At 31.6% G+C, this 15,805-nt stretch overlaps 2 protein-coding genes across 2 annotated transcripts in view; both read right to left on the bottom strand.

The window, feature by feature from the left end:
* Nucleotides 1–273: 273 nt before the first annotated feature.
* On the bottom strand, nt 274–12,362 carry LOC145329414 (rho-related protein racL-like). The gene is made up of 9 exons (XM_080173525.1): nt 12,180–12,362; nt 11,035–11,135; nt 10,458–10,565; nt 6,728–6,786; nt 5,489–5,570; nt 3,256–3,362; nt 2,576–2,665; nt 1,266–1,308; nt 274–394 (listed from the first exon to the last, which is right to left on the bottom strand). Exons 1-9 carry the CDS (start codon nt 12,217–12,219, stop codon nt 305–307), a joined length of 720 nt encoding a protein of 239 aa, XP_080029651.1. The 5' UTR covers nt 12,220–12,362; the 3' UTR covers nt 274–304.
* A 738-nt stretch (nt 12,363–13,100) lies between these two features.
* The window catches only part of LOC145329408 (acetyl-coenzyme A transporter 1), a 33,579-nt gene continuing 30,874 nt past the window's right edge, over nt 13,101–15,805 (bottom strand). Inside the window, exon 16 of the transcript XR_013882894.1 lies at nt 13,101–13,309. The gene's annotated coding sequence lies outside the window, so the exon portion shown is untranslated. The remainder of the gene's footprint in view (nt 13,310–15,805) is intronic.

The following is a 15,805-nucleotide window of genomic DNA, read 5'->3' as shown; positions in this document are numbered from 1 at the left end:
ATAAATTGGCTGGTCTAGAGCTGTTTTAAAGGTCGGCCACTGGCAGCTTAAAAACGGCACCCCACCCGATCTGTAAGGGTTAAACACCAACCAATTGATTGCACGACCTTTGTCTGGAAGTCCTACTATAACTATTCATATCGCCCATCGGACATATCAGTAAAAGCAACCATTTTAACGTCGTTGGTTATGACGTGTTGTCGGAGCAAGAAACACCTTTCCATAGATGAGGGTTAAGAGACTGCAGCTTAGTAAACAAATTTTGGCCAGTAGTGGCTGTGGCAAATTTTATTTCTAATTTGATTTACATAATTTTGCATTTTGATCTTTCTTCTGAATTAGGATTTCTCCTTCTAGCATAATTACCAGTCCCGCCAAGGGTTATTTGAATTGCCTAAACAAATAATATTACTAACATATTTCAGAAATTATTAATGGTTGTAGCCAACATGGCTTAGCAGCCGCACGTCAGTCGAGCCAAAGCCTTAAATTTAAACAGGTTTGGATGCTTGGATGAAAATTTTATAATTCAAGTGATTGCCATATTTGGTGCATGCTTAGACTTTATGCAAAATGTAGATTTCCCTGTGGCTTACAGGCGGATAACACACTGCTGCAAAGCCCAAAGTTTCCATGTAACAGGGATTAGACAAGGGACAACAAAATTATCTTAATTATTATGTATAAATTAGTAGTTATAGGTGAATGTGTTGTCATCTCCCCTCTCTTTTACCCACGATTTCTTTTCATATAAATTTAAATTTTTTATTGTTTTTTTTTCTCTGTTATGTGCATTAACTTTATTCAAGCATTTTTGAATTACGTGATATCAATATAAAAATCTCATTTCTTTAAGGAAAAATTCTCATACTTATAGAAATACTTGAATAGGTAGAATTAAAACTTAAAGGAATTTTAAAATCTCAAATTATTTAGAATTTTAACTGAAGACTTAAACTTTCAGATATCGTTAGCTGAAGACAAAAAAATCCTACTCTTTAACTCCGTTACATTATAGAAGAAAATTATAAAAGAAAAGAAAAAAATAGCATTTTTTTTTCTTTAAATTACACATTAAAAAAAACAAGAACCAAATTATCTCACACAAAGATGTGGTATGGTTCAACTGAAGGAAATCTATTTTGACCAAAATCTGAGTCAATTTTAGCCAATGAAATATAATTGCTACCAAAGAATATTCTCTTTTATTGATATTGTCATCCTTGTTCATTTACCTATCCGAGGACAATTTTATTAAACTTTACCCTAGTGATAACTTCTTCTATTTGTTCACTTCCTTCTTTGGAACTGAGAAAATACAAATCAAATAATTTTTAACTGTTTATTTGCGTTATAAATAAAAGAGATTATGAATGAGATGTCTTTATACAAAATTTTTAAAAAAATGTCATAATATCAAAATATATTCTTATTATTTTGAATGCTAGGTATAAAAATAGGTATATTTTTGTCACGAAAACTGTGAATTTGACAGCCTCATTGAATTTCATGGGGGTGAAAATGACAGTAAAACTGTATTTATGACAGCAGTAAAGGTGTAATTTTGACAGTGGATAAAAAAATATTGCCAAAACTTTGTCAAAAACAGTGGTTTTATTTTTGCTAGTTGTAAAAGTGGCAGCTCCCGAATATTTCATAGAGAGGAAAAGTAAGAGGGGGGGGGGGGGGGCAAGTTTTTACACATTTGCGTAAACAGTGAGTATCTTAGGACTGAGAGGATAGGTTATTAGGGATAAAATAATTCTTATAAGATAAATTTTCTCAAGTTTTAAGATTTTTTGGATAGGCCTCCAGGTTTAGGATCTGCAAGCCTCCAGGTCGTCTCTTGACAGGTAAACACCAAAATAAAATAAAAATTTTAAGAGTTAGAGGTCATTTTATATGACAAAATGTGCATATTTTGAAATTTGAAGAAAAAAGATGCATATTTTGTTCAATAACTTGACCTTTATCTTTTCAAAAATTTTATTTTTTATTTTTACCTGTCCAGAGACCAACTGTAGGCCTGCAGCTCCTGAACCTGGAGGCCTATTCCAAAAAATCTTTGAACTTGGGAAAAATCATCATATAAGGAGGATTTTTCCTTATATAACCTATCCTCTCAGTCCAAAGATAAAGCCTATAATCACTTTTTACGCAATTGTGTCAAAACTTCCCCCCCTCTTGATTGAATAATATTCCTCTAAATTCTGTTTTTGGTAGCGGGCAAATATAGAAAAAAGAAAATATGATAAAATAATAGATATAGTATATCTAGATGGTTAAACTTAAAAATTAAATTCTTGCAGACAAACACCTTTGTTTATTTTTTGTTATATGCGATTCTCCCTAAAAGTTTTCTATATGAAAAACTAAAGGAGTGCCTAGAAAACTAATGGAAATAAATTTGAAATCTTTTGGGCCAAAATATCCAGATGGACGTCATATTAGAATAATAGATTATTCAGGATGCTTTGGCCAATTTTTTTTTCTAAATTTAACCCTATTTTTATATTCACTATAAAAAGCTTTCAAATATTCACAGCTGACTATTTCTGAAAAGACATAAACTGACCTACAGATCATGACTTCATCAAAAGATTTTTCAGTGCCAACTTTCTGCATCTCTCTCCACGTTACATTCCGGCCTCTGCTAGTTAACCTCCTAACAAATAAGGAACATGGGGAAGGATGAAGGAGCAAATCTTATCTTGAAATTCTTGAATTTATACAATTCTTCAGGAATAAGACAATAGACAATAAATTGATATGCATCCTTAATGATAATAAACAAAATTTTGTACTTTCAAATGAATATATGTATTATTAATTGAATCTTATAGTAGATTTTCGTATTCTCTAATAAAGAGAAACACGCAGCGGGCTAAAATGATGATACCCCCAATCCCCCCAATAATCCCCTCCCCTCCTACGGAATGCGAACTGACCAATAAACTAGTTCCTAAATTGACGATAATTTTCCCTTGTCATAATTAGGGTTGGCAATCCGAATCCGAAATCCGTCCAATTTTTGACCCAGTAAAATTTAATCTCTTAATTTATTTTTAAAAAGGCCTTATAAAATATTGCTAGAATCCAGAACAGCAAAATCCGGAATCAGTCAAAAAAAAGAATCCAGAATCCACGGATTAATCCCTTTTTTGGCGGATTTTTGTAAGAATCCGAATCCGGTCCAAACATTGGACGGATTGCCAACACTAGTCATAATATCCACGTATATTCTATATTCATTACCTGATCAATCTTCGCGAAGTAGATCGGCTTCGGAACAAATCTCCTTTCAGGCCAACCAATAATTTCTTTACTGAAGATTGTGATTCTTTCTCTAATTCTGGTAGCCACTTAAACAGTTTTTAATTGAAGGATATGATTGATCTATTGTTTTCAAACTGTGTATGGTGATCCATTCATTTGTAACAAAACTTTAACTAGAGACTTTGTTAAGACCTTCCAGCCTGCAGTGCATGTGCATCAATCGGTCCGACACCAGCTTAAATCGTGGGAGGGGGGTGGGGCTTATACAAACAAGTCTTTTAGAGTTGCTTTGCAGAGACTAATTTCTTTATGAGCATAATACTTTATGCAAATAACCTTTGATTTTTATACAGACTTGTTTTTTACTTTCTTATCAAAAATGTAACAAAACTAAACCCCGAACCACTTCATTATGCAATCTACATTTTCCTGGATATTTTGTCTACGGTAGACCATAAGTGTACAGCTTTACAGTACATTGTTTCTATTTGTTAAAGAAACACATATGATAAAAGAAAAAGATTCTTTTTAAAGTAAAATGCTTATATTTCAATCAAAATCTATATTTTTGTATTTTTTACCGATCCACTTCATTATGCAAATCAAAAGAAAATCAATGAGGAAACGTTTGTTTTGCCCTTTTCTCCACTTTTTAAAATTAATTCTGATAAAATAACAATTATTTAAGAGATTTATGCATTAATTATAATGAAAAACAGTTTAAGGTAGATTTTATTGATTTTTCTAAATAAGAAATAATTGAAAAAAAGAAATTCTATCCCTATCACTTTAGAGGACAGCTGCCGACCCCCAGTCTTATGGATGAAGCTAAATACATGTAAAAAATAAAAATTTGTCTGAAAAGTATACAAAAATGTTTTTTGATGTGTTAAAATAATCCATTTTAAAATCTTGATTTTGAGGATGATGGCCTTTAAGATGCTCTTACTGGTGGTGATGGTGAGCTAAATGTTATCAAAGTGCATGCCCTTGAAGAAAACTTATATATTGAACTATGGTCCAATTTTTGTAGTCATAGCAGCCTCCAGCCAAGCAATATTAAAAAAGAAAAAAATTGCAATTTTAATTACTAAAATACATAAAGTAAATAATGTAGTTTTTAGATAATGGTTATATTTCATGTCGAGAGGCTCCACTGGAGGCTGCTATGACTACAAAAAATGGTACATAGGTTAATAGACAAGTTGTTGTAATGGTCATGAACTTAGATAACATTTAGCTCACCTTCACCACCAGTAAGAGCATCTTAAAGGCCATCATCCTCAAAATCAAGATTTTAAAATGGATTTTTTTAACACATCAAAAAACATTTTTGTATACTTTTCAGGGTAATTTTTATCTTTAACATGTATTTAGCTTCATCCATAAGACTGGGGGTCAGCAGCTGTCCTCTAAAGTGATAAGGATAGAATTTCTTTTTTTCAATTATTTCTTATTTAGAAAAATCATTAAAATCTACCTAAAACTGTTTTTCATTATAATTAATGCATAAATCCCTTAAAAAATTGTTATTTTATCAGAATCATTTTTTAAAAGTGGAGAAAAGTGCAAAACCAACGTTTTCTCATTGATTTTCTTTTGATTTGCATAATGAAGTGGATCGGTAAAAAATACAAAAATATAGATTTTGATTGAAATATAAGCATTTTACTTTTAAAAGAATCTTTTTCTTTTATCATACGTGTTGCTTTAACAAATAGAAACAATGTACTGTAAAGCTGTACACTTATGGACTACCGTAGACAAAATATCCAGGAAAATGTAGATTGCATAATGAAGTGGTTCGGGGTTTATGTGAAAACCACTAGACAATATTATTATGTTTAATCGAGTATGACTTTTATTAAATGCATAGGAATACGTTTTAGTTTTTTTTTCAATGTCAACATGTGAACATCATCATTTTTTGAACTTGAGAACCTTAAACTTTCTATTCTACTGAACATCTTAGAATTTCAAATAAATCAATAAGATTATATGAAAATCAGAGCCAAAGTGTTAATCTGGCAAAATTCAAAATTTGTAGCAACTTATTTTACCCCCTTCAAAATCTTAAAAAATATATTAGATAACCTCCCTCAAATCCTTGAAATCCCCTCATTATACCCCCCTCAAAATAAAAAGCTTAGACATCCCTTTGAACTGGTACAGATAGATAAACATCCTACATACTATTATGATTAAAACTTACATGTTCAATGATGTGTCTGAATGAATCATAGTTGTTAATACTAAAACAAACCAAGAATACATCAACATCAGAGTAGAACAGCCTAAGATACAACAATGTCTATAGAAATGTCAGTAAATTTGTTGAAAACTGCATAAATACAGGTTAATGTTTAAGGACATAAGTACATTTTTAGGACTTGATTATAGAGATGATTCGCTTATAACATTATACTTTGTTGTCCTAGGAATCAGTATTCCAAAACTCAGATCAATCAGATAATTTATAAAAATTTATTGTTAAAAAAAGTTAAAAATCAACATGTTTATAATAGACGTACAGATATTCTTGTAACGATTATAGAGTGGTTACGCTTTCTGAATTGTACCAAACTGTTATAGAAATCACCATGCAAAGTTTGAAATCTATAGGACAATTCTATAATGTCTAAATTAAAAAAAAGCTAACTGTTCCTTAAAAAACTTTTTAAAAAGATATGGTTTAAAATTACAAATTAGAGTACTTTAGACTTTAACAATGCAGTTAATTGTGTAGGGTTTATTTTTTCTGTATAATAGATTACTGATGAAAAGGAAGATTTTAACAAAAAAGGCTTTTCTATAATAAGGGTCTGTTTGTACGTCCGTCCGTATGTAACGGTTAACTCTTTTCGTTAATTTAGCCATGTAAGTAAAAATGTTAGTATGTTTGTCCTTTATACAGAATCCTGAATTTACTTTTTCTTACTTTTTTATCTTACGGTTTAAAAGGAGTTACAAGAATTCCAAATTTATTTTATTTCATTCAGGTAGGAAAAGGGAGAGAATATTTTTTTTTTGAGGAGGAGATACTTTTTTAATGGGGTCTTGAAGCAACAAATGTTCATTATTATCTTAAGTATTTTTAAAAGTACATTGTAACTTTTTAACAACTAATTTTTATATGATAAAATTATCCGATTGTTCTGATTTTTGGACTACTGATTCCTATAACAACAAAATACAATATCATAAGCGAAGCATCTCTATAATCAAGTTCTAAAAATTTAAGCAAGTCCTTTAACAATATCATGTATTTAAGCAGTTTTTCAACAAATTTACTTACAATCTTCAACTTTTATTAATTTATATTATGATTATTCATTTCTGACACTATACAAGTGTTAATGTCCGTTTGTCCTACCGTTTCAGAGCTTCGCTTTTATGAATTATGTCATCCTTGTTTTTTCTAATATTTGATGATAAAATAAAAGTTACCTACCTTCTAATTCTATTAAGATTATGTCGTCCTGAGGTATCAATAAGGTTAACAGTGTACTCCTTAAATAAAAAAGCCATAGTTAAAACAAGGACAATCATGTCAAAAAGTAGCACAGTAAAAAATAGCTTTTTAGAAAAAAAAAGTATCTGAAAAACGTTATATAAAAAAATATTTAGCGAAGCACAGATTAATGCAATGATGGAGGACTTTTTTCATCAGTCGCAGCTGAGCCACTTAAAGAAAAAAAACGGCTGTAAAACCCTTAATAAATTCAAAACTTATACAAAGCAAAATATTCAAAATAATTTTGAAATAACTTATTCCATGCAAAGATTGAAATGCTATGAAAGTGAGGAAAATTCTGCTGATTTAAAAATGTAAAACATTTCAGTAGACATTTTTTAAATTCAATTGTTTAATAAACTATTTTTTATATGCTTTTCTTGGTGTACTATTATATTCTAGTTTTCCAAAAAAAAATCAATGTTTTGCTAAAGTCAAACAAGCACAAAACAAAATAAAACAGTCGTAAGAACCCTAGAAAACTAAGAATATCGGTAAGGGAGATTAAGGATAAGATTGGACTGTAAATAAAACCATGTACCCAAGTTTTTACAATTAAAATATCTTATTCTTTGGCTTTAAAACTTTGGGTACATTCGCTTAAAACCAAATCATACATATCCGTCTGGATCGGATAGCTTTCTTTCGTTAATTTAGGCATGTTAGAATTGTCCTATCGATTTCAAACTTTGCATGGTGATTCCTGTAGTAATTAGGTACGATTTAGAAAGCGTATCAACTCTCTAATCGTTACCAGAAAGTCCGTACGTCCATTTAAAAAATGTTGGTTTTAAACACTTTAACAACAAATTCAAATATGACAATATTATCCGATTGATCCGATTTTTGGAATACTGATTCCTAGGACAACAAAGTACATATAAGCAAAGCACCTCTATAATCAAGTTCTAAAATGTAAGTATGTCCTTAAACATTATCCTGTATTTAAGCAGTTTTGCAACAAATTTACTTACAATTTTGTGATTATTCAGTTTTGACACTCTACAAGCGTTAATGTTCGTTTGTCCTACCGTTACCGAGCTTCGCTTTTAAGGATAATGTCATCCTTGTTCAGCAAATCTTTAACCCTTAACGGTCGGGGGGGGGGGGGGGGCGTTGAACGCCCCCCCATCCGGTTTTTTCTATCTCATTTTCTGTGTGTGAAAGATAAAGAGCCCAAACTGCTTGACTTTTTAAGTATGGGTATGACACATAACTGAGAGTTGGAATTTTTTGAATATCTCCATCCTGGCGGGCACAGGATGCCAGCAAACCTGGCAGGGTCATCCAGGTAAAGAGCAAAAATATTTTTTTGACTAAAACAAAGCATTTTATCTTACCAAAATACTAAAAAATCCTCTAGTAGTACATCCTTATATAAAATACAGGTGTTCAAGTCACTTTCAGGTTCCAGGTATGATCCTGCAGGTCCTGATCCTCCAGGTCTCCAGAAATCTTTAAAAGGCTCCTGTGGCCGTAATTTTTGACTTAGAGACTTCAAATTTTAAACTTAAGCTTTTCTTACATGTCTACATAACGTATTAAAATTTCATGAAGATCCACCGCCGTTTTCCCGCCGACCGCCGACTGCGGCGGCTGGCAGCTGCCAAGTACAGCTGCGGCCGCTAAAACTTATATTTGATATTTCTAATGTAAAATTTACATAAAAATAAACATTTTCTGGAAAAAAAATTGTCTTCTAGCTTCAAAAATAAGAAAGTTACAGCCGTTTGAAATTTTTAAGTAAAAGAAGACCTAAAAACAAAGGTTGTTAAATAAAAGGGTGAAGGAAGCGAAAATTGACTTAGACTTATAAAAGGTCGGAAATTCATTATCAAACCATGGACTTGCACAAAAAAATTTAGCTCTCTAGCTCTAATAGGAACTGAGATAATAAGGGGGGGCGTTGAACGCCCCCCCCCCCCCCCCCCCCCGACCGATTAAGGTGCGGCAAGGGGCCCGACTGTTAAGGGTTAATATATACTATTTCATTACAATTTTAAAAATATTTTTTTTATAATTGAGGCCGCAGAGGGCAAACAATCTATGATATAAAGTAGAACGATGGCTGTCTGTTTGTCTATAGCGAAGGATCTCGCTAACCGCTGAACCGATCGGGTTCTTCTTTACAGGGTAGCTTCTCATAAGTCCCGGGAAGGTTTATAACTATTTTCTTGGGGGGGTGGGACACCCCGAACCCCCCAAAAAAAATAAAAAATTCCAACCCCCCCTCAAAAAAAATTTTTTTCTTTTTAAAATTAAAATTAAAATAGTGGGGTCGACTACCCCCCCCCCCCAAAAAAAAAAAAAATATGAAAAATTGGCTTGATGAAACCTCTTGGTTCAAAGCCCCTAGAGGCTTGGGGCGAAGCCGCTAGTTTAAAAAAAACACCTTATAACTCTAGCTGTCACGTAGAACTCAAATACTTGGTCTTACACGTCACATAAACCAAAATATTTTACATAATTTGATAAATGTCGCATTCTATTCCTCCAACATTTCTTATCCTACTCATAGCTACATGGATAGATAAATATATATGTATATAAAACTTGAAACTTTGTACAAGCTTGACAATCAAATATCCCATTCTATAGAGTATTAAGGTTTTTATGTCTGGAGCTTAAGATCTCAATAACTACTGGACCAATTGGGTTCTTTTTGTTAGGCAAACTTCACATAGGTCCAGTGATGGTTTAGGGCTAATTTGTTTTCAGAGTTAAGTCTTTGATTGATTTTGGAATATTTTCTAACCCCTTTCTGCCCCTAGATGCTAGGGTCGTATCCGCTAGTGATAGATATTCAGATGATCAAACAAAATTACCCTTGAACCAAACAATAAAGATTAATTAGGGTACCCAAGGTTTTTAAGAAAACGAATGAGTAAAAATATTTTTTAAACTTTGGGTACCGGGCCAATGTCCCCTCTCTCAATGGAGCTTAGTTTACTTATTATTGCCATACCTGAGAAGGACAGGTTTCCTTCAACTATAAAACTTACCAGTAAAGCACAGGACAAATAAAAAATTAGTTTATGAATTTATTATTTCCCATTGATTTATCCCTGTTATTCGCACCCTACCCAACTTTAAATCTTGACAATTTTCTTTATTTAAAACAAAATTTTTTTTTTCTCATTTCTTTTAAATATTTTGGAGATACAACAACCAAGTATGACAAACTATATGAAAGTAAATCATACAATCCAAATAATGAGGGTAGAGACAAGACTTTCTTAGACTGAAATATAGAGCACGATCTCTTAGGATAATTCAAATATGAAAATCTTTATTACATGCCTATCGTTAGTTGTTAATTAAAATCCCTTTTCGTGAAAGGCCTCTTAAGGGTCGTTGCGTCGTATTTTCACAGTAGCTTTTGATAGGTTATTTTAGGTTATGTTATGTGATGGCCCCGCAGTATTAGAGCCCCCCGCAGGGGCTAGAGATAAGAGCAATCTACTGTTGAAATACTTTGAAACGCCCCATAAGAGGCGTTGTCCCGAAAGGGACTATACATCCACTAAAATTTATATTTTATACTTAGTTATATAGTGTAGATGTTGATTAGCAATCCGAACAATTCTAAATTAACCATAAGAGCTATACATTACAGACGGAAGGACCAAACATAATTATTGTAAAGCTACGCTTTAAAAAAAATTACCTTGTTTTTAATTGTAACCTTGGCTGAGAATTCTCCAAACTCTGTTGGTGTGTAGTCTTTACTGAAACTTTTATCTTGAAACATTTTACAAAAAGCAGTTTTGCCAACCTTAATATTAAGAATGTTAAGCACAAATTGGTAATTTTATCTGCTTTTTTCCCGTAAATGTATGTAATCTTAGATTTTAAAACAGGAGTAGAACGCTAAAAATTTGCCATGGCAGTTGCTCTACTATGGCACAATATGGAATTGCAAAGAAACGGCGGAAAAACCGTCGCTTCCGCCACGAACCGGTAAATCCGGCCAATTTATTTCTACTTTTGTTCGCTAAATTAGCCAATTTTGAATGATTTAAGTTTAATTCCAGCTTTGATGGCCCCGAGGGGTCGCAGGCTAAAACAATACTAGTAGGTATTAATTTCATGATTTATATTTTAAATTGGCGGATGGTTGTCTATAATTCGGACAGATACATGGTTTTTCAGTTTGGCTCAGAACCGGTTCTAATCCAGCGGATATAATAATCGGTTCAACGCCACACTGGAAAATATTTTCTGCGCTTAAAATAAATACTCACGCCCTCATCGCCAATTAATAAAATTTTGAATGTGTCTTTTTCTTCAGTTTGTTTGTCAATTTTGGAAGATTTTGGAGATGTATTCATACTCATTCTACGCACTTAAAACAATAAATGTATAAGTATAGATGTAAACTTTTTTGTCTGCTAGCAAATTGTTTTCTGCTTTTTTGTAGCGACTTAGCTGCATTAATATTATCAACGCTATTGGTTGATTTCAAAGACCCTATTGAAAGTCGGCTCAGGGTCTCGATCCCATTGTTAGATTTACATATAACTCCCTGGTATATTCTAAAACAAGGATCGTTATGTCAAATAAAGACAAAGCTTTTAAATTTACCTATGTAATACATAGTACGGTGCATGGTTTATAGACATTAGTGCATGGATTTAAACATTGAGGCTATTACCTCATACGGGCGAAGCTGCTGTCCATGACACTCTAACGTCAGGTTCGACAATAAAGAATATATAAGGGGAGCCAAATCTCACCTTTTCTATCCAAACGCCCGAGGTATTAGGTCAATTAATATTTAACACACAACAGATGACCAACTTTTAGATTGCACGACCTTCGTCTGAAATTCCCAACTGTGCATGGTCATATATTGTGCCTGTTTTGGGTCAAGGCATTCCGCCTATTCTAACGCATCTGAGATAGAAGTATAATCATCTTTAACGTTATCAGTTATGACGCGGTGTTAACACTAGATTCGAACCTATAACCTGCCTGACGACGAGCAGATGCCGAGGTAAGACTAGACCTCTCTCCACGCACCTTGAAACATCCAATCGCCCATCAGACAACCAACTCTCTGAGATGCACGACCTTTGTCTGAGAAGTCCTAACTGTGCATGGTAACAAGTTGCGCCTGTTTTGGGCCAAGGCATTCCCCCCCCCCCCTCCAACTATAATTTACGTCGCGCCTCTGACATAGTAGCAGTGGAAACCATTTTAACGTCTTTAGTTATGACGCGGTGTCGAACCGAAATTCGAACCTATCACCTTCCCGACGACGAGCGAATGCGCTAAGTGTTGAGCCACGGTCGCGGGTTAGATGCCGAGGTAACAAAAAAATTTAAGATAGTTAAAAGTTGCTTTTAACTCCATAACTAAAAATTTACTATATCCAAAAAATCCTTACCCAAATTATTTACAGGTTGAGCCAATCTTGCTACAGCCATTTTTCTTATTTTTTTCTCACAAACAAACAAAAAACTTTTACCAACTAATAATAAGAGTTCACATTTTTACGTATTTTCAACATTTTGTTTGATATTATATTCTATTAATGCTTGATTAGGATTTAATATCAATTAAATAACTGATTAGGTTTATTGATAAGAAGTTTCCTTTCCATATTTAAAAATTCATTGAAAACAACAAAAGAACCCTTTTTTGTTTTTCAGGAAAGTTGAAGGGGACATTTTATACTACCTCTGTCCAGTGTCCATGTGAATTAGAATAGGGATACTTAACCAGTATGATAGTTAAAATAAAAAAATAGTTTTAATTAATTTTCATAGTAATTATCAAGAGATAGCGAACGATAAACTGATGTTCAGTACATTCCCAATGATGACGTATATCACATTATGATTAAATAGTTTAAAATTAAAAAGAAAAAAATTGACACTGTTAGACTTAACCAATTAGTACCCAAAGTTTGAAAAAAACCGAATGAGCAAACTTGTTTTTAAAACCAGTATAATTTAAAGTTCAAGGTGTCCTTTCTTTCTTGGTACAGAAAACAAAGACACACATTCCGTGCCTAAGCTTAACCTAAGAAAAGGTTAAAGTTTCCTTTAGACCAGAGACAGTGATTCAGCCAACTAATTCCATTTGAAATTGCACAAAATTGCGTGGTATGCCAATTGTCGATAAACTTGTTTTTGATGTGACTAAAGGGAAGTAGGAAAGAAGGGGAGAAATAATAAGGGGTTGTGAGAAAATTTTCACAAACAGGATTGTTTGTCAGAATTTGGTCCCTTTGCCCTGCCGCTAAACTGTCAATTCTTATTAATTAAAACAAAAGGAAAGATGTAATAACTAATAAAAAAAATAATTTGATTATAAATTTTTATTAAAACTTACATAACTTAACATAAACCAATACAAGAAAATAACAAAAAAATACTGTTGATAAAAACTTAAAAGCTCCAACAATAATAATAAAATATCACAACATTAAATATTAACAACAAAAATAATAAATAGTATCCAAAATTTTTAATATAAATACAATAGAAATATTTTGTGATTTGATTGTGTTAACTTTTTTTTTTTTTTAATAATAATAATAATGTTTATTTGGTGCTGCTAGGTACCCCCTAGCTTAGGAGATAGCACATACAATACTCTAAATTGCTGCTATCTATCGACAATTTAGAGTTTACATTATGATGTTTAGTCTCATACAAAAATAAAATAATATATACTAAGAGTTTAATTATTAACTAAATATAGATTGGTGGAATAAAAGGAAAATTTTCAGGATATGCACCAGGAGCTACAGAAGTACTATCTTGACCAAAATGGGGATAGTGTATTTGATTCCTGAAGCCCCTTTTTAAGGAAGACAAAAAGAAAAAAAGAACATAAAAAAATTAAATGTTAAAGGGAAAATCAAAACTTTAATTTAGTTAAATTGAGTTGTGAGGATGGTAAAAAAAAGAAAAACACAAATAAACATTTATATTATGTTAGAGAAATCAGTAAACAATAAGAAGGATGAAAAAAATAGATAAAGGATTTTAGAGAAAAATTATAAGATAGATCATAATTTTAATACCATATTTTAAGTTTTAAAATTTCATTGAAGATTAATAAGTAAAGTTTTTATTTAAAAAGAAAGGAGAAAGAAAAAAGCACATAAAAAGGAAAAAAAAGCAATACTTCAAGACTTTGTCATTCTATTATTTTATTATTTTTCAAAAACAGAAATTTCTCAATTCAAAATAATATCTTTTTATAGAATGCCACTTTGATCTTTGCCCTGTATTCAACCCTCCCCTCCCCACCAAAAAAAAACAACAACACTCCCCTCCCCGACAAAAAGACAACTCCCCCCCCCCTCCTTAAAAAAATCACTAGGTTTTTTATGAAATCAATTTTTAAGATCTGTTTATGCACTCAGAACAGTTTTCTCTATTACAAATAAAATTAAGTTTTTCCAACAAAAAATCTTTAAGTTTCATACAAAACTGTTTTCTTGACATAACTGTGCTAAAAGTATACATAACCTCGTCATTATTATTATCATTTTCAGGATTAGGATTAGTATTAGGAATAATGATTTCATTCCATAACTTTGGTAGATCAGAGTAAGGGAATTTTTTAAATGTCTCAAGTCTAACAAATGGAACATTGTACTGTTGATTATTTCTAAGAACTCTTGTTGTTCTTGTGCTATTTTTAATCCATAAGTTATCAAAAGAACATGGAAGCCTATGATTAACGTAATCAAACATAAATTGTAATTTAGAATAGACAATTTGTTGAGTTACAGGAAGAATTTCTAAATTTTTAAATAAAATTGTAGTATGTGCATTATATTTTGAGTTGGTAATTATTCTCAGTGCTTTTTTTTGCTGTTTTACAATTTTATCAAGAGTTGATGCTGCTGCACTTCCCCAAATAGGGGCACAATATGTAAGATGACTATGGACAAGTGAATTGTATAGAGTTTGCAATGCTTTTCCACCAATAATATGTTTTGCAGCATTTATAGCAAATAATGAGCGTGAAATCTTTTTATTTATCATATCAATATGATATTTAAAGTTTAATTTAGGATCTAGATAAACACCTAGAAATTTAATTGCAGGAGTTTCACTCCTTGAGTTGACATATGAAAGTTTGTGTACCAAATTTGGATCATTTTGGTTATCATTATTGTGATCAAGATTAATACTAATGCTATCAAAGTCAATTGTTGATTCATCTTTTGTAAATATCATAAATTTAGTTTTTGATGGATGTAGGCTTAACTCATTTGTTCTAAACCAATAAGTTATTTTTCTTAATTGAATATTAAGAATATCAATAATATCATGAAGGTTTTTACCCGAAATTAAAAAACTGGTATCATCAGCAAAAAGTAATGTAAATAGAGTAGTACATTTAGCTAAGTCATTGATATAAATTAAAAATAGTAAGGGTCCTAAAATAGATCCTTGAGGTACACCTTTGTTAATATATTTCATATTAGACTTTTCATTGTTGATGTAAACAAATTGTTGTCTATTTGCTAAGTAATTTTTAAACCATGTCAATTCTGTACCATTGATTCCAAGCTTAGAAAGTTTGTCCAGCAAGATTCTATGAGAACAGCAATCAAAAGCTTTTTGTAAATCACAAAAAACTCCAACTGTATACTTTTTATCATTACTATTCTTTACAATTTCATTTATTAGATGAAAAATGGGCTGTATGGTTGACTTTTTTTTCTGGAACCCATATTGATGTTTATAAATAAGGTTATTTTCATCAAGATATGCAGTAAGTTTATTTGCAACTATTTTTTCAAGGATTTTTGAAAAGATTGGCAAAAGACTTATTGGTCTATAATTAGACATGTTACTTAAAAGATCAGATTCTTTTGTTTTAAGTTTGAAAATTGGCAAAACTTTGGCTATTTTGAGCTCATTTGGAATGTTGCCAGACTGTAAGGATAAATTTATAATGTGAGTGAGAGGAATAGCAATATTTTCAATGATTTTTTTCATAAGTTTATTAGAAACACCTAGCATGTCTTGGCTTGATTTAGAC

The sequence above is a fragment of the Acartia tonsa genome, chromosome 10 (genome assembly GCF_053477335.1).
Source record: "Acartia tonsa isolate MP-2025a chromosome 10, ASM5347733v1, whole genome shotgun sequence".
NCBI classification, from domain to species: domain Eukaryota; kingdom Metazoa; phylum Arthropoda; class Copepoda; order Calanoida; family Acartiidae; genus Acartia; species Acartia tonsa.
Note: the sequence above shows the minus strand (reverse complement) of the source record. Positions and strands in the feature narration are given on the sequence as shown.

Bases quoted from the DNA above. Each gene is read 5' to 3' on its own strand.
- LOC145329414 (XM_080173525.1), bottom strand. From the start codon at position 12,219: ATGGCTGTAGCAAGATTGGCTCAACCTGTAAATAATTTGG. The intron at 2,666-3,255 runs GTAATGAATATA...CTTATTTGTTAG, and splicing joins ACTTCGCGAAGATTGATCAG to GAGGTTAACTAGCAGAGGCC. The intron at 395-1,265 runs GTAAAGTTTAAT...TTATTTGTTTAG, and splicing joins TAGAAGAAGTTATCACTAGG to GCAATTCAAATAACCCTTGG.